The 26,137-nt window shown below is 44.6% G+C and overlaps 1 protein-coding gene across 6 annotated transcripts in view; it reads left to right on the forward strand.

Annotated features, from left to right (window-relative positions):
• Nucleotides 1-23,530, forward strand: part of lef1 (lymphoid enhancer-binding factor 1) — a 42,909-nt gene extending 19,379 nt beyond the window's left edge. The window contains exons 4-11 of one of the 6 annotated variants that reach the window (XM_004549414.2): nucleotides 4,871-5,003; nucleotides 7,851-7,941; nucleotides 9,059-9,178; nucleotides 9,957-10,119; nucleotides 10,974-11,081; nucleotides 12,909-12,951; nucleotides 13,544-13,585; nucleotides 21,842-23,530. In XM_004549414.2, coding sequence (XP_004549471.1) covers nucleotides 4,871-5,003; nucleotides 7,851-7,941; nucleotides 9,059-9,178; nucleotides 9,957-10,119; nucleotides 10,974-11,081; nucleotides 12,909-12,951; nucleotides 13,544-13,578 — 693 coding nt within the window. In that variant the 3' untranslated portion in view covers nucleotides 13,579-13,585; nucleotides 21,842-23,530. Of the gene's footprint in view, nucleotides 1-4,870; nucleotides 5,004-7,850; nucleotides 7,942-9,058; nucleotides 9,179-9,956; nucleotides 10,120-10,973; nucleotides 11,082-12,902; nucleotides 12,952-13,543; nucleotides 13,586-21,841 lie in introns of all 6 variants that reach the window. The other 5 variants (XM_004549415.2, XM_004549413.2, XM_004549411.5 and 2 more) reach the window with 5 other exon arrangements.
• Nucleotides 23,531-26,137: the final 2,607 nt, after the last annotated feature.

Below are 26,137 nucleotides of genomic sequence, written 5' to 3' on the forward strand. Positions count from 1 at the left end.
GCCAGCTGAGGGATGATGGGTAATCCATCTCGTCCTATTCTGACGCGGTGAGGAAAGAGACACTTGGCTGTTAACAGCTCTTTTGTGTTCACGTGCAGCGTTTGTGTATTTAAGTTATTAAATGTGTGGTTAACACAACCTTCATGTAGCTTGAAATATTTTAACGCACGTCGTTGGTGCATGTGTGCGCACGGGCGCGCGTGTGTGTGTGTGTGTGTGTGTGTGTGTGTGTGTGTGTGTAGGTGGGGTTACTTAAAGTGTTTGACATCAGCTATAGCTGTCATGTCTGTGGGTGCAGTGTCGGTATTTAGAGGGCAGCATGACAAGTTTCCTTGCCTGATAATTTACGCTGAAGCTTGGCCACTAAAGCCATGAAATTGAACATATGGAGCGTGGCTATTTTTGCACTAAACTCCACTCAGCTGCAAGTTTGGGTTGCTCTTTATATACCTCCTCTTTATTTTTAGTAACTGGCTACTGCCTTCAGTCTCACTGCATGTCTTCAACTACAGGAACCCTCAATAGCGCTAAGAGAGAATACCTGAATTTTTTGATTGGAATAATGAGGAGAGGGCAAGGAGACATTTGGGAGGGCATCGCAGATGTATACTTCTCTCTGGGGTATGCTTTTCTTATTATTCGTAGCCTCCTCTGCTGCTGTCCCTGTGGTTAGCTTCGCTTGTTCGTCTCATTACCCTCGGCACGTGGCGCTCCTTCACTTGCCGCCGGCCCGGCTTTCTTCTCCATTAATTGGGTTTCGTTACATTAAGCCCCTTGGCCAAGGGGCCATCCTGCCAATAAAACATCCCATTTTTAGCGCTCCTCTCAAAGCTGGTGGGGTTCAACCTGCTCTGCGAATGGTAATTGGTTATTTACTTAAGCTTCCTCAGGTTGGTCTCTGCTGATTTTTTTTTTTTCTTTCCTTTTTTTGGTACAAGGGGGAGGTACAGTGCCTTTTCATTCCCATGCTGTAAAGCTACTACAGGAGAATGTTTGCTCACTTTTGTTGGGTAAAGGTTGCACAGCTTGCGCACAAACACACCTGAGAGTGAACACCTGGTTATGAGGGCGACTCTGTAGGATTTCAGTAGTGGACACACCCTCGCTTCATACTCCCAACTACTGACATTTACAGAGCCTTTGTGTCTGTAATCTCGTCTTCTTCTTTGAGCCCATTATCAATGGAAACAGTAGCTAAAAATGTACTTAAACAGTCAAAGGAGGGTGTGGAGGACCTGTGATTCACTTATGCTGAGAATCATATGTTCTTCTTTTAAAAACTTTTTAAGTGAAGATTTTCCTGCAAATCTTTGTTGATGGGTCTTATAATTACAGGCCAGTCCATGTTGCATTTTCTCTCTTTGTTTCATTCACATCCTCGGCCCTCACCTGTAAACCCTTTCCCTCCAGAGTGCAGAAAATCCTGCGAGGTGAGGTTGGGTTTTGTGGTGAGGAGGGCTTCTCAGCGAATAGACTTAGCAGCATGAGAATCCATAGCCGCCGTTTGAGCTGACATCTCCCCAGCTGTTTGTGAAACACCTCACACGGTTTCTACACACTTGATTGTAGCTGCAGGCGCAGAGAGTCCTCATTGCATATAAATTACAGAAGTGGGAAGTGATTATTATAAAATTCCCGCTTTCCCTTTTTTCCACTCCACTCTGCAGAAGTGGTATAATTGAGTGGAGTACAAAAGCTGTGCTGTGAGGGGAGAGAGATGCTTTAAAAAGGCAATATTGCAGGGATGGCTGTTCCGTACACCACGTAGACACATGTATAAATGTGCAAATTCTTGTTTTACCGACCGTGACACGATGTTGGTGGAATATGACAGAATACAAGATCACAGACGTCGGCGTGTCGTCAGAAAAATCAAGGCAGGAGGGTTGGGGACAAAAAAAACAACCCCAACAAAAACAAAACAAAAGTGAAACGTCCCATTTTTTCTTCCCCACCCCCAATTTCAGATGGCTCCCCTTGCTGAAACACACTGGAGTGTCTCCTCCATGGAGGGCTTCCTGCCAGCTCCAGTTCCGCACAATGAATTTCTCTTAAAACCACATCTGAAGGGTTTTTTTTTTTTTTTTTTTAAAGGGCCGGCCAAGCCTGGATATGAAATTCCAAATGGAACGTTTTTCTTTTCAATCCTCGCCGCCTCTCTTCTTTCACTCTGCCTGAAAAATATGAATAGAAAGATCTTAAGCCTATTATTTCTCCTGTACAATAAAAGGGACCTCCAATATGGATGCCCCCATTGCAACAGTGTCGCTACTGCTGCAGCCAGTAGGGCTGGGTATGTAGGGTATGAGAAGGAATCAGATTAGGACATGGCATGACCCTCATGGCTGTTGTCAGGAGTTGGGTGTCTCCAGCTCCTTTTTTCAGTAAATTGTTACTGGTGTCAGTTTTTAATGTTGTTTTTTCTTTTTTCTTTTTTAATTTATGGTGGTAAAATGTTGCCCCAGCAATACCTCTTTGCATGTAATCAAATAAAAAACCATCTAAACCAGGATTTGGCTTGACCCTGATACGGTTTGCACAATCAAATTTTATGTATATCTAGAGTATAATGAAGCTGTTGGAAGCCTGACGGACAATTTATTTCCTTTCCTTTTCTAAAGTAAACTACAGTTAGGCCATGCAATTTGCGTAAGTGTGCACCCTAAACGGGCATAAATTTGCTATTGGTCACAAAGGCCTGCAGGTTTTTCCCTGGTGGATCTTTTTTTTCTTCCCCACAATGGAAGCAGTTTATTAAGAAGTTGAGAAAAATGGGATTTGACAGCTGTAACTGGGAAGAGCACAAAAGAGGGCTTCTCCACTGTGGCAGTAAAACTCAAGCTTTCTTAGGTGCTAAGAAGTTAGTCGCCCTGCTTTAAAATATTGTTTTAAATGTTTGTTTGTTTTTATTGTAGTTCTATGTGTACACACAAACATGAGAACTTTTTTTTTGTTTCCAGCTGGCTTTTCTTTCAATATTGGGGAGCATAGCAGGTTTTAACGATAGCATTCCAGGTTCTTATCTCATTCCCACACCGTAACAAATGGGAGTGGAGAGGCGTAAAATAATATGTGTGAGAATGCTGTCATTTAGCCCCTGGTGGAGGCATGTCTCAGCCACTGTAGGCCTAGTTAGTCCCCTCTTTTTAGGCTTAGCAGCCTTGCTAATAAGCCTAACCTTCTTAAAGATGAGGCTGGACACTAACCTTTGGCTCTTTGTTGACCAGGGAATGCAACACACCTGGGCTGGTGTGAGAAAATTACACCTCTACATCCTTGGCTTAGTTTTCAGGCAGGGCTTCTCTTGTGTGAGAACAAACTTTACCACATGTGCAGTGCAACCTGTGCTTTATGGTGCCGTAACACCCCGTCTCCAAACCGGGAACTGAATTGGCCTGAGGAGATGAGATTCCCGGCATGATTTGGGACCCTGATGAGAATGATGGTTCATGCAGCTGGACACGTGCACACACATACCACACGTACTGCTCTTTGAGGACATTCCCAGAAGGTGGTGAGATGGGGGGAGGACGGAGGGGGTTCTTAAGTTGAAGCTGGTGCCAGTCTGCGAGAGGTTCAGAAAAACTCAGACATTCCAGCCACCCCTGTGTCCGAGGAGTTTTTCTGTGTGTGCGTAAGTGGGTGAGGCGGGGCACCAGTCACCACTTAGCACTGCAGGAATGTCACCTTGGCACACATGTCATAGACAACAAAGCGAGGGCTAATAAAGAACAGTCCATTTATTATTATCATCCTGTCATAATTTGATTCTTATCCTAAATTTAGATGGGTATCTTTAACAACGCTGCTAATCATGTGACTGTTTCTGGGAATAAAATCGATTAGAGTTTCCTAAAAACTCGGGAGAGCTCATTGGCAGCCGCCCGATGTAAGTGGCGTCTCACCCATCGGTGCACCGCCGTCTCTCCCGATTAGCCATATATCCTGTGGAGGTGATATTTTGACTTCAGCTCAGCTCTGGGCTCAGACTGTAAATAGTAGATTTAGCATGGCTAAGCATTACCATGTGTTCAGTGCAGCTGAAGCATGTAAGCACTGTTGGCTGGGGGTTGGGGGTTTTTCGGGCCTGGTTCGATCTATTTTAGTTTTCCAGAGGAAGCTCTCTCTCTTTCTCTCGCTCTCCGTCTCTCTGAGTCAGCCTGGGATGAGGGGTCTGTGGCCAGGCCACTGTTGACGTGATTACCCCTGCATTAAGTACCGCTGCAGACATCTGTCTCACTCATGCTCTCTCCCCATAGCCAGAACCCCCACCCCACCCACCTTTCTCCTCCTCCTCCATCCCTCATCTCTTCTTCCCCCGGCTCTTGGTCTGTAATGAACTCCCCTTATTCACCAGCTAATGACTGCCTTTGATCTCCCGCCTAAGACCTCTGCTCTGACTCTACCCTGCAAGTCTCTCTTTTCTCTCCCTTCCCTTTGCTCTATCGCTTGCCCGCTTCTATTCGCTCCACCTCTGTTTGCATCTTTCTCCCCTTTTCTGTCTCAGACATGCTCGCGCACCTCTTTTGACTTGTTTCTTCTTCTTTTTTTTTTCCTCCTTCGGGGGATGTGGGGATTTTCAAACCTGCTGACCTAGGCTAAACAAAGTTTTGAACTGCTGTGCCCAGCCTAGTAAAGAGAGAAGAAATTCAAGAAATGTTTTTTAAATATATATATGTATAGTAACTTCTTGACCATACAATGAAAGTCAAGAAGGCATTGTGCTGCTGCAGAGCAAGACCACCTGTACTCTATGAATCATGTGTGAGGGATCAGGGCCCCTTTTTCAGATGGAATAACACAAAAGGCATCAGCTTTTCACAGAATTTAAAAAATAAAAAAGTAAATCTTCTTGCATTTTTCTCCACAGTCCAACAAAGTCCCCGTGGTGCAGCCGTCTCATGCAGTCCACCCGCTCACCCCCCTGATCACGTACAGTGACGAACACTTCGCTCCAGTGTCCCATTCTGGCCATCACCCCCAGGATGCCAACAACAAACAAGGTAAGACACTAAAGAAATGCCACAGCAGTATTTGCTGTTCTTATCCCACATTTGAAATCCTTTTATCACACTGTGTGGAACTAAAAGGGGTCGTTTCTTTATATATATCTATGTAAAAGGGAACACAAAAAACGGGGTTTGCTGTGGCACTGAACACTTTGTTGTCAGCAAGTTTTTACTGACTGAAAGAGTGAAAACTGTAGAAGGATACAATAAAGAAAGTCGTCACAGACACATTATAGGTCACCAGTACTTCTTAATGCAATAAAATGTGACATTGAAATGGATTTTTGCACCGTATTCGCTTACATGGCAGCTTGATATGGAGGCATCGATGAACCCTGACTGCATTTAGGTTTTTTTTGCATAAATGTCTGGATAGACGGGAATCAGGAGAGAGAGGGGGGAAAAAGTGTCGCAGTACAGTCATCCTTCCTATCATCTCAAAGTGTGAGCTCATTTGAAGCAGCCTGTGGGATGGCACGCTGAGCTCTGCTGCCCTCTCCCTCTGCACTCTTTGCCTCTCAGTTATAACATCAAGCTGCAGCTCTGACAGCTGCGGAGGAGCTCCTGAGCCGTTTGGGAGCGAGCTCCTCAGCCCTGCACAGCTGGAGACTTTGGCAGCTTCTCGCTAATGCAAGGAAGAAAGGAAACAAAAAAAGACGTGGCCCATCCGCAGTTTTGTCCCACACCTTGTCTCTTTTCTCTGCTTTCTTCTCCTGCGGCTGGCAGTTGGAAAAAAAAAGAGGAGGAGGGATCAGACAAGATGTGGGCGATGATGATGATGACGATGATGATGTTGAGGCTCGGAGGTTCTGAGGGACCAGCTATAAATAACAATGTGGAAATGAGCACAGGAGTACACAGAGTAGCAGAGATGAAGGGAGCGGGGACATTTAACGAAACAGTGCTCCACATATGTCAGAAAAATCACACGTCTGACATGTTTTGTCGAGGCAGGAGAGGATAAACAGGTAGCAGAAGGAAATAACGAAGGCACGGAAGATTTAACAGTTGTGTTGTCACGTTGTACAGTCTGAGGAAAAACGCTTCACACCCGTTTCACTGTTCACGTTGGGTCTCTGACAATCAAGAGCTGAAAGGAGCCCTGGAGGTCCTTCTTCTCCTTCCTTTTTTTTTTTTCGTGCTATTTGATCTTTTTGCACCCGCAGCCCAACAGAAATCCATGTCCAAGCGATCTGGTTGCAGAATTAGCAGCAAATGATTTCCCTAGGCATATTCATGTGTGTGGATATCAGAAGAGCTAAGCCAAAATGCTTAAAACGAAATCTCTCTTATTCTCTTTTTTTTCTTCCTCTCTCTCTCTGTCTCTTCCTCTCTCTCTCACACATATCGACCATTTGCCGCTCTGCACTCCTTAGTGGGCTCAGACTTTGATCTGCTCGTTAATTATGAAAAACAATCATGGATTTTCTCATTATGAGCCCTAATATGCACAAGGCCTGCAATGAGGGATGGAAGGTCGAGCGGAGGGGAGGGTAGTGGGAGGTTTGTCTGGGGTGGGGTGGGGGGGTAAAGACATATAGCATGAATTTGATTAGTGAATACTTTTTTTAATCCTCTTTTTTGTTTGTTTGTTGTTGTTTTTTTATGGTGACAGTCACATCGGTGTCACATGTTCAGAGTGGAAACGGGAGCGTGAAGCTTTGTCGGGATGTCAACGGGAACTGAAAAGGGGGGAGTGAGTAATTAGGCACCTTAGGGGTGTGAGTGACAAGGTTAACACGCCGGGGCGCTCTCTTCTTCCCCTGCTGCTTCAGCCATCGCCTGCTTCTCTTCTGCCCTCAGGAGAGCCCTAAAGGAGTGTTAGGTGGTGGATTAGTAGGCAGGGGAGTAGCGCTATCCGTGCTATGAATCCAGCGTTGCTACACTGGCTTTGGAGATATAAGCCTCCCACTCGGCCAGCCTCTCTGAGGAGGGAGGCCCCCTTCAGACCCCAGCCTGGAGAGAGAGAGAAGGAGGAAGAGAAAAGATAGAGGCAGGGAGAAAAGGCTGGCTCCAGCAGGGATTAGAAAATGGTGTTAATCTGGAGGCATTTGCCCTCTTTTCTTTGTGTGTGTGTCTGCGTGAGCACACATGTAGGCACATTCCAGTTGCCTGTGTATAAACAGTATTTGCTGATATCTTCCGACTTTTATTGTTACTTGCACAACTGTGAAATAAGAAGGGGGGAAAAATGTGTGTTAAGACAAAAAACCATGAGACCTTACAGATGTTAAACGTTCGTCGCCCCGCAGCCCATTTCTCACTAAGTCTTCTCACAGAAAGATACCCCTTGACCTTGAAGCCCAACAAGAGCAGGCGAGCTGGAGATAGAGGAGCTTAGTCCTGGAGATCCACAGACAGCTAGTCTGTGTCAATCCTGTGTCTACAGGGAGAGCCACAGCCTCTGTCATAAAGATGAAGCCTCAATTATCCAGCTTAAAGATGCTGAAACACACTGGAAGGAGTCGAGCTTAAGCGGGGAAAATATTATCCGCCCCTTTCACGGGTTGATAATGTGAGGTCAAGAAGCCATGCTGATGCCCCGGTGTGTGCCCTGTTCCGAAACTGGCAGTTCATGACTTTAACCAGAATGTATGACTGAGGAATATGCAAACCCGATGATAATCCCAACTTTACACACACACACACACACACATACACACACACACACACACACACACACACACACACTTCTTGAATAATCGCTAAAATATGTCTGTAAGGGATTTTTTTTTTTTTTTTTTTTTTGCTAACCTGCTGCTTGCGCTGTTTCCTCCTTATCTGCATTCTGCCTATCTAATAGTTGTGTGTTGCTTTTTTTTTCTTCTTTTCTTTGACCAGGAATGCCCAGGCATCACCCCGGACCAGACATGCCCAACTTCTACTCCTTGTCTCCTGGAGGAGTGGGGCAGCTCACATCACAGCTGGGATGGTGAGTCACAGGCAGATTAAAGCAAAAGCCTGCACGACTGATTCATGCAAAAAGGGACCAGAAACTATGCAGCGTTTTTACATCTTATGGACAGTGACACTGTACCGGCTTTGTGTACTGAATAGAGAAGTACTGGCCTGGAACAGCAGCTTCCTCTGGGAGGTCCGCCTCCGGTGGTTTGTGCTGCGCTGCTGTGGCCACAGCCACACCACTCGACTGTGTGCCCAGCACATGTCAAATACATCACCGCATTCGTGCCCCTGCATAGCCATATGGCTGCTTAACCATTATCAAAGCTTTCTGGAAGCGCTTCTCTCTCTTTCTTTCTTTCTGAGACTTACTTCAAGTGCTTTTCTTTAGTCCTGTTCCACTGCATCCTTGTTACTTCCTGTGCTTTTTTTCCCTATCCCCCAAACATATCTCTCTCACTTTCCTCACTATCTCTTACTCTGCTGGCTTTAGGGCAAACACTGAGTGAAGACAGATGTAACGTCCACGAGCAGGACACTTGATCACACATGACCAGAAGTCTCCACCACCTTTCCTCCTCATGCCCTTGTAAATCTGACTAACTCACTTTTGATTTAAGGAGTTAGGCTAAGGACAGGCGGCTGTTTTATTTAAAAACAAATCCCTGTTTTTCTACACCCACTAATTTTTGGTTTCCTAGGCAGAGTCTATACCTAGCAACAAGGCTGTTAGACTGAGGGAGTGGTGCATTTGCACTTTAGAACCATGTTGTTTGACACTTCACTTTAATTTTTTTATTCATTCATTAAAGAGAAGCTATAACCATGTTGTTAAAATCTAACAATATTATAAACTATTGATAGAAAAGTTAAAAAGTGAGATCTAACCACAAATTCTGAAATGTGACAAGCGTAAAAACACGGTGAAAGAGACGCTTGTTCTTGAGGCGTAACCAATCATTGGCTATAGTCATGCAATTGTCACACACGCCATATGCAGTCATGCGTATGGCGTGTGTGACAATTTCTAAAGTCATATAAAACAGTTCCCAGTCTTTTTTTCTCACTTTAATGCCATTTGGAAGATATTTTCCACTCCTCTGATCCTCTTCTTAGTCTTTAATAATCAAAATGTCCTGTTATTGCAGGTTCCCGCACCACATGGTGCCAGGTCCCCCAGGTCCTCACGCCACAGGAATCCCTCACCCGGCCATTGTCAACCCACAGGTCAAACAGGAGCCGCCTCATGACGGTGACATCATGCACATGTGAGTCCTGCAAACACAAAAAATATTACCTTAAAGCTTGTGCTGTCACTCCTCTATCAGCATTTTTTGACACAACAAACTTCCAGGTATTTGTGTTCTCCTCCACTCGCTACAGGAGGGCGATGCTCAGCAAACCCTCTCCCAATGCCTTGTTCTCTTTCTCTTGATGTGAGCAGATAAATGGCGAGGGCCCACGCTCTGCTGATAACAGGCCTATGCTTCATTTGGCCTCTGGGATCACAACACTCTTAGCTGACAACAGATACAGGTCCTAGATTAGTGCTAAGAATTCACATCCCCAGCGTGTGCAGTGGGAAGTGCTGTAAGAGCCCTGAAGTGGTTATCACTGATATTTCCATTATTCATGGACATCCTCCTACCAAGACTGTACTGGTATCAAAAAGGTTGTTAGAAAGTAAGTCGAGCAGTGTTTTCTTTTAGCGCGAGAGCATTTGGTTTTAAGTATTCACCAGTGTGCTGCGGACAAGAAAGTTTGGTTGCCATTACTGGTGAAGTAATCTCTCTGCATGAAGGGCTGCAACTATACAACTGCACATGATTAAAGAGGCCGGGGCCCATGGCGTGGCAGCCCCTCTCACGCTGCCTCGCCATTGGTTGAGTGCAGCCAGACCCTGGCTGCTTTTGTCGCCACGGCGGCAACATAATTTCCTTCTCCCGTTGCTTTGGACTTGAATTTATTTTGCTTATTTTCTAACTTTTTTAGTGTTTTCTCTTTCTCACCTCCTCCACTTTGTTGTCGTATTCCGTTTCTCTACAGGAAGCCGCAGCACGAACAGAGAAAGGAGCAGGAGCCCAAAAGACCGCACATCAAAAAGCCGCTAAACGCCTTCATGCTCTACATGAAAGAGATGCGTGCGAACGTGGTTGCCGAGTGCACGCTGAAGGAGAGCGCCGCCATCAATCAGATCCTGGGACGAAGGGTGGGTCGCGCAGTATACCTATACGCCGATCTCTAGCTTTCTTTCTTTTTTTCCCCCGAGTTTATCTTTGCTGAATCGCGGTGAGATCATAGTTTATGTCATGTTCTCTGAGGAGGCTGCTCGATTAGCTGAAAAAGTGCAATGATTTCTCCCCTTTATTAGCAGTCTTTATAAACTGGTTGTGATTATTGCCCTGATGATACTCAAGCCAATTACTTCCACTTTCCCCCTAAAGCCCCACACCCACCTCTCTCTGTCTTTCAACAGCACAGACATGGGCTGCCTGTCTAACTGACATTTAATCAGATTGGCTTTAATAAAATATGCCTGTATAATGGCACGGTTGGAAATGACAAAATTTGTTCCTTTTGAGGATTGGGAAAAGAATGGAACCACAGAGCCATGTTAAAAGCCTTAACGAATAGGCCTGGCGGTTGAGGCAGCCAGCCACAGCAAAGCCTAGTTTGTGGCCTGCGTAGGGTAATTGCTTGCTGACATAGTTTGAATAAAAAGCACTGCTAAATTGGAAGCAGTGTTTTCATAAGAAATCAAAGTCCCCCCCCCCCCCCTTCTTGTCTCCACCCCCCTCTCCCCTACTTTTTTCTCTCTTTCTCTCACTCTTGCGCATGTTAATCTCTTCATCATGTCCCCCCCCCCCCCTTCTTCTTTGTGTCTTTCATCCCCCCCGCTTTTTTTTCCTTTTATACACATGTGGAAGTTGAAAAGTTTTTTTCCCCCTTCTATACCAAAACACCAGCGCACGCCTCTACGCAGAGAACATGCAAGTGCATGCCAGTAATTGACTGTATGCTATTTTTTTTTCCTCCCCCTTAATCTCCTTTGTACTGAAACAGTGGCATGCTTTATCTCGAGAAGAGCAAGCTAAGTATTACGAGTTAGCCCGCAAGGAACGGCAGCTCCACATGCAGCTCTACCCAGGCTGGTCCGCTCGAGACAACTATGTGAGTATCAACAGAACAGACTGACAGAGGTGCGTGTGCGTGCATGTGCGAATGTGTTTGTGTTGATTTATGTTTCTTTATGTCAGCGTTGCATGACTTGCTCTTAAAATGCCACACAGGAATGACACACACACACACCAACACACTAATTTGCACCAGTCCTCCTCCATGCTAATGGGGTCCATTTGTAGACCCTTTGTTTCAGCCTAATGTGTAATTCATAACACTGTGATTCACTGTTATAGTGCCATCCACACTAAAATGGATTGCAGTACCACGGACACTATTATTGCCATTGTGAGTGAAAATTGCCTGGTAATGGTTACGGCGCTCTTTGATGTTCCATATCGGCTTCGGATGTAGAAAGCAACTGTTAGACTGAGTCGAGGAGGCTGGATTATACATGCGGCGTTCAGCAGTAGCAACCTCTGCTCCCCCAGCTGCCCGTTTTTTTGTTTGTTTTGTTTTTTTGTTTGTGAATCTGGGCGGTTCAGCTGGATTTTTAGGATGAAGCCTGTGTTTATTGTTACAGCATTTATGTGTACTTACGTGCTGCTGGATGAGAGTCTAAATGTGTTATTGAGTGACGTGTGACGTGTATGAATCTTTGTGAGTGTGTGTGTTTGGGAGAGAGAGAGAGCACCAGCCTTTATTTAAAAGTGTGGCTCCAGCACTCACATTCACTCCACCACCAAAGTGCTTTGTGGTGTTTATCTGCCTCCCCTCGGACACCGACAGCATCCCTCCTCCTTCTGCCTCCACGGCTCCACTGCCAAAATGCCTCGCTGAGGTGGGGTGTGTGTGTGTGGGGCGGGGGATTGTTCATAGCTCTGCTCCCAGTGAAGCACAGCAGAGTTAAAGATGCGCATCATCACTGCATTGGTGACATTTGGGCCGGATCCTGTTGAATTTCCTGTTTTCTCAGTAGTTTCGATGTTTAGAAGGGGGTTAGAGGAATGGCTTTCTATGTGGCACACGACGAAGGTAACGATAATGGGTAGTGCAAAGTAGATGGTGTATCCTTCTGGAATTAGTTATTCTGTGACCGCTCCCACAATCACAGTATTACAGACAGAGCATCGTGCCTGGAAACACCCAAAATAGGCAACACACTGGCGTGGAAAAATCGCGTATCATTCATAGTTTTGCCGTGCACCCCCTCCTATCTCTCCCCACCCTTTCTCTCATCCACACTCACTCAGCTTCTCTTCTTCCCTGTCTGCCGCGGCAGTAGAAGGCAGATTAGCTCATGAATAAGTGGATTAGCAGACTTTGCAGCAGGAAACCAAAGTGCTGCTCATATTTGACTAAAACGACTCTACACTGCTATCTATACCTATAGTCTCCCCCCTGGGGATTTAGCATAAGCTAAAAAATCCTTACGCACTCCCACCACCTCACTGGAAAAACGAGTGCTACTCTTCACAGCCTAATTGCAGTGAGCGTTTTTAATTGCACTTCATGTTAATGTTTGTCATTTAAAAAATACAAGGGGGGGGGGGGGGGACTTCAAAGCTAGACACAGAGCTGTCAAAACAGCAGAACTTTCACTCGGCCGGGAATGGCCACACTTCAACAGGCCTGAAGACTATGGAAAAGCGGTCGAGAGGAGGTAGAGCACACTTGATACGAGATCCGGCTCTCCATCGGCCCGTCCCTCAGTGTCGCAGTTTGTGGTGGAGTCCAGAGTCTGGGTTGATGCTGGTTGGATGCCCAGCAGGGGATGAGTGAACATGGCAGTCAGCAGCAGGATATCAAGAGTGGTCTAGTGAGCGTGAGTGCTGGAGCCACACTTTATGCGTTCCTCTGTATATTTTTTAGGGAAAGAAGAAGAAGCGGAAGAGGGAAAAGATGCAGGAATCGGCCACAGGTAAGAGACGCTTCCAACTCCTGCCTCCTCGCTCATTTGGGAAACGCCGTTGTTTGTTGGTTTCATTGTGCAGTTGGGAATCACTTCCACCATCTTTCTGTGGGGTCGTGTTTTACAGCAAATTGTCGCATTTGCAGTAATGTTCGCCCTGTGAAACAAACCACTAACCTCTCATTGACTGACAGCTAGTAGAATCAGACTAACCAAACTAACCCACTCACTATGCTCAGTCTAGCCTCAAACTTGACTTGTGTACACCCCTTCATTTATATGTCTCTATCCCTGTCTTCTCATATTACACCTACTTTGGGATTAGTCTGTCCATTCTATACGACTGCTTACGGATTTCTGGGCTTTGCATTATTTGTTTGCCTGCTGCTCTACAGTGTGTCTTTCTGCTGACCTTGTTTAGCTGCGCTTCTGAGCCTCTTCCTTAGCACTGCAACTGTAATCCACTGAGAATTACTTCTTAAGTAAAATGTCAGTACTTCCTTTTGGTCTGTACAACTGTACAGGCCAGATGGACGGTTATGATCTTTTGCCGTCCGGATACCCTTTTTTTTTTTTTTTTTAAAGATGCAATTTTCTGCAGGTACAGGCCAGAGAATGAAAACGGCGTACATCTGAGAATATGGTAAGACAACCCCCCCACCTCTATGCCCTCCCTGTCTGGTCCAGTTTGATATATGTCAAGCTTTTTCTTTATCCTTCATTTTGTTCTTTAAAAAAAACTGCTAAACACTGACTTTGAGAGAGTATGTGCTCACAGACTAATCCTAAAAAGGTCCACCCTAACCTTGCCATAGTCATTGTGTCAGCTGTGTTAAGGCCTGAAGAGGGATTGTGGTTTGTGTGTGCGTGTGTGTGGTTTGCTCAATGGCCTCAACACAATATACATTAAATTTTCTGCATGCAAGCGTATGCATGTACTGGTCAGTTCAGTGTCTTTGTGAGCTGGTTGGATGAGAACTCGTATGCTATTCGGGGGTAAAAGTGTCCAAATAAACTAAAAATATTGCTTAATAAATCATGCAGCTCATGAACTCAGTGTTTTCTAAACATGGCATAAATAATACATCTGAAACTTTTTTTTTTTTTTTGCTCTGGTGGAGGCTAGGATATCAGCTCAGCCCCATATGGGCTACATGTGTTGTCTTTCTCTGCGTCTTTGTGAAGCAGGGCAGGATCCAGCAGCTTGTCTGGCAGGAACTTAATGAGATGCTATACCTTTAATAAGATTTCATGGTATCTGGGCTTTCAGGGTGTCTATAATGCTCTCATAACAAAGGCACAATGTAGTCTCTCGCTCCCTTGCTTTTTCAACACGTTATCAATACGTAGAGAGATATCGATCCACACCAAATGTCAAGAAAGGCCTCACTGAATTGTCACCTGTCCTTTTTTCTTCTTTTTTTCTTTTTCTTAAGAGGAGGATTACTAGTCCCAGTATGTGGTAAAGGCAACTCTATTCCCCCCTCTCGATCTTCCTGAGTCTCCTTGAGTCGCTTCTCTCCCTCCCTGAGAGTCTGGTAGCATCCTGTTATTCCGCTTCCTTTTGGCAGCAGAAAAAGCCGGGCAGATGTGACAAATCTGGTCTTACGTCAAAATCACCCCTAACCACACAAAGGTTTTCCACTTGATCGATTCCTGACCCAGTGGCTCTGCGAACCCAAAATTGGGCTTTTCTTTTCTTTCTCTGTCTCTTTCCTTTTTTGGTGACCACAGCCAGTTTTCAAGGAACAGAGAGCGCAAGCGCTAAAAAGCACTTTATCTCTGATCCAATAATTAGCAGTGCCTAGCCGCAGCGGGATGGACACCCTTGCTGATTCTCAGTGACAGCCTTAAACTAATATGCATAATACCAAGGATACTGCCACAACTCCCCAAGCCCTCAATTTATGCAGATCCCAAAGAGCTGGATTGAGGTTAGCTTGCTGTAGACGCCAAAAAGCATCTTTAAATGAACTCGTTTGTCTATTCCTTTTCATCTGTCCGCGCCTCTAACCCATCTGTCTCTCCCCCGTTATGCAGAATCTGCAAAGAAATCTGATAACGAGTTAATTTTGGGGACTCTGTTGTGAACACCTCTATTGTACGGAGGTTCAACATTTGGACGGTTGTGATGAAGAATATTCTGGTGACGTGCTGCACTGACTTTATGCATTTTCATATTAAATGGCCTTTTTTAAAGGCCTGGCAAGCCAGGAGTTGAGCCTCAGAGCAGCATTTTATGGCGTGATGTCGGTTCCCTTTGTTATCTTTAGCATGTCAAACAGTGGGTCCACCACACAGCTGGCTCTCACCACAGTACAGCGGCTCTTAGAGAAGTCATTAGTCTGACATTGTGAAATTAGAGTTTCTGCCTGTCTCTCTCGCCGCTCCTTCCCTCACACCCCTTTCTTTACACTAAGTGGAAATTACTCTTTTTGCACTTTTTTTAAACTCCCCTTCGCTGTTTCTGCACCTCTTTATTTTGGTTCTGTCCATCTTGCTTCCTCTCGTGCTGTTAGCCTTTTGTCTGACTAAGCCCTCTGATTCACAGCCTTTGAGATAGTTATCTGGCTGAGACCCCTACATGCCCCCAAGGCTTTCTCCCGTTTCAGCCACTGCACATTTTTTTCACATGGGGGAGACACTCCTAACAAAGGTGGCTTTTTAATCTGGCTAACAAGGACCCCCAGAGTTGCCGTGAAGCTGCATACAAGTTCACAGTTTTTGTTTGTTTGGGAGTTGCCACAAACTAGGCACGAGGTGGTATATTTTTATTTTGTAAATCAGGTGGTCCTGGATATGCATTATGAACATCTGCAGAGTGTATCAAAGGTCATTTGGAACCACACGCCCTGCTCCAGAAGCATAAAAGAAAGTGTTGTTCAAGCAGAAGCTTTGGTGGCCACTCTCGCTCATCTCCTCTTGTCTGTCTCGGTCGTGCCCCAGCTCTGCTCCCTCTGATGTCTGCAGCCAGAAGTCAGCTGTCAAAAGACTTTGATGAGCGAGGAGGGAGCGAGCGCGTTAGGGGAGAGCGAGGGCTAGAAAAGGCCCAGAAGAAAATCCCCCAGCAGACCCCATTCTCCAGAGTTCGGAGTTTACCCAATCTCAGTCAACCGCCACTCATCCTTCAGTCTCCGTTCCTCATTTTCTGCCCCCCCTCCCCTCTGTCTTTATTTGTTGCCTCTCATCTTCTCCCTCTCTCAGACCCTCATCACTCTCAACACATTGCACAAAATCTGAGCAGCCAGCCACACACTCAGGCTGCAATTAGGCAAGATTCAGCATCTGCCTCCATTTCCAGAGTCATTTCAATTTGGCAGCGAGCCTCTAGGCTACTGCGGCACAGCCCAGTGCCTCCACACCCAGCCTTATTAGTGACCTGGGATAATTGGGGAAGGAATCCGGATTGCGAAACTGACTGTGGGTCTCGCTCTGAGCAGCACGCGGGAGATCAGAGGATGTTTTTAAAACTGTACCAAAAAAAAAAAAAAATGGTGGGGGGATAGTTATGGGTAGGAGGTGGAGGAGAGATTTTAAATCAGAGTGACGCCCCAGCTAATGTTACTTTAGGTAGGAAATGGAATCGGAAATGTCCCCCCCCCCCTCCACAAAGCATACACTGTGAAGTAAAACTACTCTCTCAGCACTTAGCATGTGAAGCCTCAGTTGAGTGTGTGGTTTTCGCTCAGAAGTAAAAAATCTTTCACACTGACATAGTTGTCTTATCCTGGCTTGGCAGCCTTATTTCACACCTTTTTCTTTTCTCTTGGGGGGGTCGGGTGGGGTGGGATAGGGGACGGAGTAGAAGGCTCCACATGGGAATAAATGAAGCTGTAGTTCTCCTGTTGTTTAGACTGGGGCCTGGAATTTGTTTTGATTGAGTCACGGGCCTATTGTGTCGTGGTTTGGCCAGCTGCGGTAACAGCATGAGGGTCCAGTCTCATGGCTTTTTTGTGATGACTTCTCTACTTCCTCTCTTCCTCTCCTCCACCCCCCTCCATCATCCCCCCTCCGGGGGCTCCTCGAGGCATTGCAGCCTCTCGGAAGAGGCAAAAAATATGTGACCTCCATAAAACCCTCCCCTTGTGAGATGCTTATCTGTGAGTTATCAGAATGAAAGCGCCCCAGGTAACACGGCGCAGGCAGGCAAAGGACGGAGCGTCAAAAGGAAGTCGTGTTTATTATTAAAGGAGGCTAAATGACTATCCCAGCTCTTCTTCCACTCGTTTTCGCTGCCTCGTTGCGCCCTACTCCACCTCTTCCTGCTCCACTCCTCTGTCCTGATGCTGAATATAAGTGGCGGTGGAGGCCCTTTGAAGTGAGACCACAGCAGAGGGAACAGTCATTGTGCAGGCCCTTTGAATGTGCCGCACCACCACCCTCCTCCCTGACATCCCCCGGTTTGCAGTGGCTCAGACTGAGCTGTGCGGGGGCACACGGCCAGACTTCACCCCCAGCAATGCCTCCTCAGATGTGGGCAACACCTCACCACTCCTCCCCACACCCTCCTGTGCTCCCCCCTAGTCTCACCCACACATGCCTGAGGTTTGGGCTTTTGGGTGACTCCCCCTCTTCCTATTCCCCCATTTGACCACAGCCAGACCCCACCCTTCCTCACGCTCCAATATTTTATACAGGCACGTTTTTCGCTTCTCATATTTCTTTTTAAACTGTTCGTTTCTGATAATGCTTGTGGAACCAATACAAACCAATGTTTTCACCCCCCCCCCCCCCTTTTTTTTTTAATGAATATTTCCTTTCATTGCCATCTCTTCCAGGTGTTTCTTCTAATGGGCCGTCTATTACTGTTTTTCCCCTTTCTTCCAACATTTTTTTTTGCTGTTAAGAGCATCACTGTAACACTTTTTATAGAGCTGTGGCTTCTTTGAAAAGCTGCCACCAAAGCTGGTTGTGCGATACAAGGCCAAGGTCATAGCCGAGACACTCCAGCACACCAGGCTCAAGTCTGGGCCTGAGAAACAAAGCAGCTTAGGTAATCTGCCTGCACTGCTGGCTTGTTTACAGCCTAAAATCATCCAACTGTACTTGTTTCTTGCCCTGTCAGAGAGCAATACAAGGAAAGTCTAAAAAGGTGATTCCTGCTCAGTAGCATCAGTGGACACATCTCCCAACCACAGGGTCTTTCCTCTCATGGTAGAGTCTGCACTCTCCACTTGACTTATTTTTAGAGTAATTTAGCAATTCAGCAATGTTTTCCTCCTTAATAGTACTGAAAAGAAACCCCAGCGCTTTTGTGCTGGGATTGAGGGGAGCTGAAGGGAATAGGGGTGGGTGGGGTGACGGGATGGAGGTCAGGGGGCTATAAGGCGTGTGGGTCCCAGCTGCGGGTGCTTTGATTCGGCCTGAGAGGTGAAAGCGGCGATTGAGGCGCGAGGCCGTGCCAGTTATCTTAACCTCCCACACTTCAAAAGCCGGGCAAGGGCTCGTCCCACTCCTTCCTCCCTCCCTCCCTCCCTCCCTCCCTCACATAGAGGCAAAGGAATTGGGGGAGAGTGAGAGAGAGAGAAAGGGGGGAGACTAAACCTTCACTCACCCTCTGAACAGAGGAGCGTTTCATTTCCTGCAAAAAAGACCGGCCAACATTCCTGAGCACTAATGTGGACGGAGGCGGAGGAGGAGACGGAGGGAAGCGAGAAGAGAGGAGGGGTCAAGTTGCTCCTGAATCCAAGTGTTTGTGTCGGCTGGACCTTGTGAAACACTGGCCTGGTGCCCCCTATAACCAACCACCACCACGCAAGCACACACCCCTGCTGTTAGCACTAGCTCTTTTTGAAAAACTCACACACACGCAGACACACACTTCTCACCCGCCACCCCTCAGGACTCTTCCCCAGGCAGGAAGGCCAGCGCTTTTCATGTCTGCGGTGGGGGGAAGGAAAAATGCTCCCCAGGAAACTGGGTGCAGGGCCGGGCGTGCGGGTCCGCTTTGAGATCCTAGGATGAAAAGAGGGAGGGCGGCGGAGGTAAATAAAAGCAACAGGAGCTCTCTCTTTTTCTCTGAGCCATGTGTTCCTTTCAGTTTCTGTCCTGTGCCGCTCGCGGGTCAGCTCTCTTTGGGAAAGGTGGCCTCTGTCCCGTTCTCTTTTATCCACATGTGGTGAAGCAGTCAGCGTGGTGACGCGTGTTTGTGTGTTTGTGTGTGCTTAAGACAGTTTTAAGTGTTAAGATGTAGCGAACAGCAGTAGCACTCGCCTGACTTCACTCTCGGCTTTGCCACAAGGGAGAAGCAAACTAATACTGTTTCTCTTTCGTTTCTCTACCGTCTTCACAAAACATCCATCTTTTTAGTCACAGGAGACATCCATCCACCTCTGTCTATGCCTCTCCACTTTGATCACTGATTCTATTTGATGCTGCTTGGGTCTAAAATAACTTTCCTTGGCTTGTCAATAACTGAAGCTAACTTTGTTATGTTAGCCCAAGCTTGGATCACGAGAGGGGAAAAGAACACTTTTGCAGCTTGACAAACAATTTTCCCTCGTCAGGGAACCGGGGCCGATTTCATGAAGGTCTTGTGAAGTGGAGTCGCGCAACATTTTTACACCCTCGTGTCGACCTCTGCCTGAACCACGCAGGTTTGGGTAATTAACAACATAGCTACATGAACTATGGCAGTCTCCTGTGCAGGATAGTGCGTCTGTGAGTCAGGTGCCTGTTGTGCGACATAGTTTACATGATAGACACAGTTCTCACGTGCCTCTTAAGACTGCAGACCCTGTGGAGGTTTACCCGAGCTCATAGGGACACAGCTGGGGTGATAAGTACATCCTGTCGCTTTTGAAATTATAAATATTGTACATGACTGGTTTTTACTAGTACTAGTAAATAACACACCACACTGGAGATGTGAGGGGGATATTATGTTTTGGCAAAGCTTTTTCTCTAACACTCCAGTTAAAGATGTGACTTTGGGGAAAATGTGTTCCATGTTCAAGATTATTCACATTGAGAAGATAAGACTACTGTTATTATGTGATAAAGTTCTGCTATAACTTTGATTGGACACAAATATAAATATTCAAGCTGTCATCAGCTTCACTGTCATCTGGTCGGTCGATTAATATCAGCTTTAGCAATACACGGGCACTAAATATGTATAGTCTTTAAAAGTACACAAGTGCTCTTAATAGGTTGTCCTAACAGAGGGGTATACTGAAAGAAAATTCAACACAGTCAGGCTTTCTTTGCATTAGCTGGCTTGACAAAGCCTAAATCCACAGTAAGAGGTGATGGGCTTTAGGGCAGTGGTTATCAGCTTTCTTTGTTAAGCCCAGTTCTTTGCTTCGGGCTCTATACTCGCTCACATAAAAAAGGGGGCGTTCCACATGCCATGCAATGCTTTTTTTCCCCCCCCACAAAATGATCCTTATGAGTGTCCCCTACTCAGATTGGAGATGTTATCAGATGATTATGATGATAGCACACAGAGCAACCAAAATAACCAAATTTACTCGAGTTAATGTATTTTATCACAGCTGTTCGTTTTTGGAGCTCTGCAACTTTATGCGCTGGCACCAAATTAAAAACCAAATCTGAAACTAACTAACATTTATGCGGGCAAATTCCAGTAACTTTACAGCTGGGACATCATTTGGTGTTTTCTACGTAAGTTATGGCTAAACAAATTGCACGCACAATGAAACACATTCTCTCAGCAGAGAATCTACATCACTCTTAAAACATGCTGTTAATAAAAGAACCAGTAATAACATGATGCAACTGATTTTCAGATCTGCTCATGACCAGGTAATGTGTTTAGCATAAGTTAGCTTGGTGATTTATCCAGGTTTAAAGAGAGCCGCTTCTGTCTTTAGGCTCAGTGTATCTGGCTAACTTGGTAATCTTGCTTCACAGTACACTCTTTAAGCTGAGCGACTGGAGGTACTACTTTCTGAGTCTGTTAACTGTCTGTAAAGTAGAAGAAACACACTGTAGCAAAAGGACTTGCAGTGGTGGAAGCTAATTAGATGAAGCAACACATTAAAAGTTAATAGTGATCCATATAATACACTAATCCTTCTGCAGTCACAGATATCTTGTAATGTATTAAGTACTGTATTCTGCATAAACCTGTGATTCCTCGTCTATTGTCAAAAACAGATTGATGTGGCACAGTAGACCGGGGTCAGTCATAGGCTACACTTGCTTATAAATGCCACTTTGAAGCTATTACAAATATGCTGCAAGCGTGGGATCAAATAATAGTACCTGCTGGCATTTTTCTAATGTGGGATACGCTTGTCTACCACCTATAGAACCATGAATGCGCTCTTATGTTGTCCCAAGACCAGAAGCGTGGGTGTTCAGACAGACCCAGAATTTCCTTTTTCTTGTTTTCCCGTCGCCCACCTGCAATGGCAGCATAAATGTCAACCAGAAGAAACACAATTGGGCGCTCAACCCCAGCGTGAGAGAGAGAGAGAGAGAGAAAGAGAGGGAGCATGAGAGGAGGAATGAGCAAAGAAGAGCGCAGCACTGCCAGCTGGGTCAAGGCAACCCCCACGTTACATGAGATCAAAGCTAGACCAGCCCACATCCTGCCACTGACCTATAAGGCCTCTGTAGCTCAGAGGCTCCACACTGCTGCAAAGAGTTTCATTCAACCAGCTTTGACACCACGAACTGAAAGCAAATGATTGATTATGTAGGTGCTGATGACAGATAATTTGTTCCCACCCCCTTGAACTAAGGGGAGCATGCTTGCATGGTGAGACACATGGGAGTCACCCTGAGTCATCTCTATTTGTCTTGTCTGCTTTTTGATGAACAGTGTGAATATAACTCATGTTTTGGCATGTGGTGTTCACAATGCAGCAGTTTTGGGGGGGGTTTTTTCGTGTACAGATGCAGTCATTTCTTTTATTCCCTTTTCTTCTAGGAGGAAAACGCAACAGTTTCTCCACATGCAAAGCAAAGGCAGCAGCTTCAGGCCCTCTGCTAGAGATGGAGGCCTGTTAGATCCCATGAAGACCCTTAAATCTCCAAAACCGAAGCCTCCAGTTCTCAGAGAAACCCCCACAGCACCCCACAACCCCCCCGTCGATACCCTGCCTAACCCTACCCGCTTTCCTTTGCCACCATCACATGCCACCGCCGTCACCAGAATCACTGTTTGACTCTACTTCCTCCCTAAAGGCGCCTGCTGTAGAGACACTGAACCGAACTGACCGAGACAATCATGATTATAGTAGGAGCACCCTCACGTAACCGTGCCGTCTCACTCTGAAAGCATCGAGTTAACATCTGTGTGGTTATTTTCATTTTAATATATATATTTTTTATTTTTGTTTCGTCAGTTTTCCTTTCCAATGTTGGCTTTACTGCAAATCTGTGGCACTGCACTGAAAAATAGCAGCAATTGTGATGTGTGCACAAATGCCCCCCTCCCCCACTCTGCACTGCCCGTAACAGTCAAAACACCTGCTACTAAGTTATTCTAAGTTATTTTGCCACCTCTTTTTCCCCTTTGTGTAGTTCATTAGGCTGTAATTTACTTCCCCGCCCCTTGTGTTTCTCTCACTGGGTTTTTTTTTTTTTGTTGTTGTTGTTGTTGTTTGTTTTTTGTTTTTTTTTGAGAGACCATTTTGGGGGTTTGCCACCACCCCCCACCCCTCCATCCCTGACTGACCAAACACCTCTTTCTAGACTGCACTAAGGAAGATGGAGGGATCTCATCTTGTCCAAGAAACGCCCTCAAGATTTCTAGTTCGTTGCTGACGACCAGTTGGTGCAAAAAAAGGATCAACATTTTGGATTTGCTTTTCATTTTAGACTGAATATAATTTTTGAATGCCTTTTATTTGTATCCTGAACCCTTGTTCAGTTTCTTGGTGTATATTTCTGTGATTATTTTTCCCCTTTGTTTAATATGGTTTTTGTTTTTTGTTTTTTATATATATAGTGGTATATATGAAAATAAGCTTTGGACACAGGAAAGCCATTTTTCTTGTTGAAGCGTCTTGCAGAAAATTGAAACTTAAGGCTTCTTTTGATAACTATTTGTAACAAATAGTGACCTCGAGTCTTGCTCAGATGTAAAATAATGCTCAGTATGTGTACTTTTTAAACTGTCAGGATTATGTCAATTTTCTTGGTATTTTTGCAGGCAACATTAGGACAAAGGCGAGAGTGACAGCTCAGAGGCCTATATTTTATTGTTCTAAAACATGACATATGAAGCAGAAATATATATTTACCCCAGCACTTGACAGTCTGTCTTTTATTGCAATGGACCTTTTTGTCTTTTCTCTCTGGTAGCTAATAGTGTGGTCTTTAGCCATGTTGTTTATTCCATGCAAACATCTCTGTAACATCTTGATTTTAATGCTCTATTTTTAGTATTACTTGATTAATTCCTTTTTTTTCTAAAGTCTCATGTTTTAGGTCACTGTCATCTTGGTATAGCATTTTTTTTCTTTGCTTCCCAAGTGGTCATATTTGAACCGTTTCAACATGTTTTGTTTTTTTTTGTTTTGTTTTTTTAAAGAAAAACAATAAAAAGGCACCATTGGCTCATTTGATCACTTGTGTGGTGGAAAGACCAGAGCTAGATGTGCCAGATGTAACATTCTGTGTGTCGTCATTGGAGCGTGCAGTTTTAGCACTCGCAGGCAGCAGTGACACTCGGTGGTGTGACACGGATAAAACATGATATCGCTTTGCTTTTGCGTTGGAGGAAACTTATTAAAAGGCTTAAAGAAGCTGACAAGCAACAATATTGGGACTAAATTTATGCAGAATTGCAGTGCTGTGTAAAAGTCTTGAACAACTCCTTAATTTCTTTGCATTGTGATATGAAAATGGGGAAAGAGGTCTAGAGACTTACTGAAAGTTGTGCAAAGAAACATGGAAATGTAGTATATAAATTAAACAGAGTTTGTACAGTTCTAACAAGCTTGAAAGTCCATATGTGGCATGGCCATCTTTATACTTCAGTACTGGCTGAACTGTTCCTTTTTCCTGACCTTATAATGTGGCACACCTCAGCCTTTTATTCCCATTTCCCCTAATAGCTGCTCTTCCACTGAGACCATTTCTAAAGAGGGTTCAGTGAACAGTAACGGTAACTGTTTCTTAAGGAAGTAGACGTTCATCTGCTCTAGTTTTTTATTTATGTATGTATGTATGCATGCATGCCTGCATGCCTGCATGCCTGCCTGCATGCACGCATGCCTGCATGCCTGCCTGCCTGCACGCATGCCTGCATGCCTGCCTGCCTGCCACTTCTTCTGTTCTTCCTCAAATCCTTGAAGGACACACTGCACACCATGCTGTGATATGCCAGGTTTTTGGCTAACAGCTCTCTGGCTAAGAAATCACCTTGTTAGTGCAAAAATTCAATTTCTTGTTTGTCAAACTTTGTCCTTTTTTTTTGTGTGTGTGTAGATCTGACTAAAAATAATGGTAACAAATTATGTGTTTTTCCAGCAAGCTGCTGATAACAGCACAAAAAGATGCTTTAAGTCCCTAAAAATAGTATTTTAAATTGGTAATTTGCCAACTATAACAGGGACCTCTCTTGACTTAAGATGCCATTTATGGTTGAATGACTCAATAGTCAGTGTTAAGTCAATTAACAGACAAAGATTGGACCAAGTACAAAGATTGGATCAAAAATGGCTGAAAACGCAACCAATGTTCAAAGAAAAACTTTGAAAGACCTTCAGAAAGCCTGAACTATTGTTCAAGAGCACTTAAAAAAAACAAACAAACAAGCTAGAAGATTCTTGGAAGCTAAATATAAAGAAATGAGACACAAGACTTTTGAACAGTACTGTATATTAAAGTAGTAGTGCTAGCAGTGCTGCTGTGAAAATATAATCTTGGAGTATCTGAGCCTTTAAAGAAGAACAAAAACTACAGTTGAGTAACAAGTTTCCAGATGTAAAAATTGCACAGTTATCGGATTTAACAGTCTTCAGTTAAAACTCTTATGGTGATAAAATTCATTTTTAAAGTAAATCGATCCCTTTGATTAATTTGAAATGTCTTAAATCCAAAGAACCGAATTGTGACCCTGAAGTCTCATCAAGGACCATTTCAAGTGAAACAGCACCACCTTGTGTTTGTGTTGGGTTAACAAGACATGGAAAAGATTGAGAATGTGTCAAGTGCATTATGACAGCATCTGCAAAGTATTCATTTTGTGCTCACAATTCATTTGAGTTTAAAATGGATAAAAACGTCCACAGTTTTATGTGAAAGTAGTCTTTTATTTGTACAGTACTTTTCAAAACATAGCTACAAGATTAAAACAAAAGATGTGAATAACAGAATACATGAATACAATAAAAATACATTTGTGAATAATAAAAATAAGGGAATGACAGCAAACCCACGTAATCACTAAAAGCCTAAAAACAGTTAACTGTGTAAGATGTAGCCAGTGTAGTCTGGCAGCTGTCACTGGCCACTTTGTTAGGTACACCTGTTCAACTGCTTATTAACGCAGATCTGCACATTTATAATCTGCCAATCACATGGCAGCAACTCAGTGCGTTTAACCATGTAGACACGGTCAAGTTGCCCTACCGTCGCTCATACCGAGCATCAAAATACAGAAGAAAAGTTATTCGATTCTAGAGTCTCCCTGAGTGTTGCTGCTGACACTGTTAGTATAGCCATCTTTGGATGGCCATTTCCAACATGATGATAGGCCAGATCATCTCAAGCTAGTTCCTTCAACATGACAATGAAGTCACCAGATCTCAATCCAGTAGAGCACCTTTGGGTTGTGGTGGAGCAGTAATATAGCCCACAAGTTTTGGTCGAATTTACCAACATTTACTTTGTATTCTGATAGCATAATTTGTGCCTCGATTCTTTTAAAATACACTGTAGATAACCATTTCTTGCAAAAACACTGTCATTTATTTCTCCTTTGAAAACAGTTATCACTCTGTTCCACTGTACTTACATTTATAGGTATGAATGGGAATTGCTGTATTATAAAACACTAATAAATTTCTTAGCAAAGCAATTAAATGATGAGTGAATTATTTACCAAGTGAATTATTTAAATTCACTAGAAGAACCATACCCCCCATCCCTTTTTAATTTTTTAAAAATCTAATATGTTTGTTTGCATGTGTGATGTTCTCCAAGTGTAAAAAAATAACAACAAACAAACAGGCAAACAAACATCCAGATACAAATTGGATAGCATAATGTTGCA

This window comes from Maylandia zebra, linkage group LG6 (genome assembly GCF_041146795.1).
Source record: "Maylandia zebra isolate NMK-2024a linkage group LG6, Mzebra_GT3a, whole genome shotgun sequence".
Taxonomy (NCBI): Eukaryota; Metazoa; Chordata; class Actinopteri; order Cichliformes; family Cichlidae; genus Maylandia; species Maylandia zebra.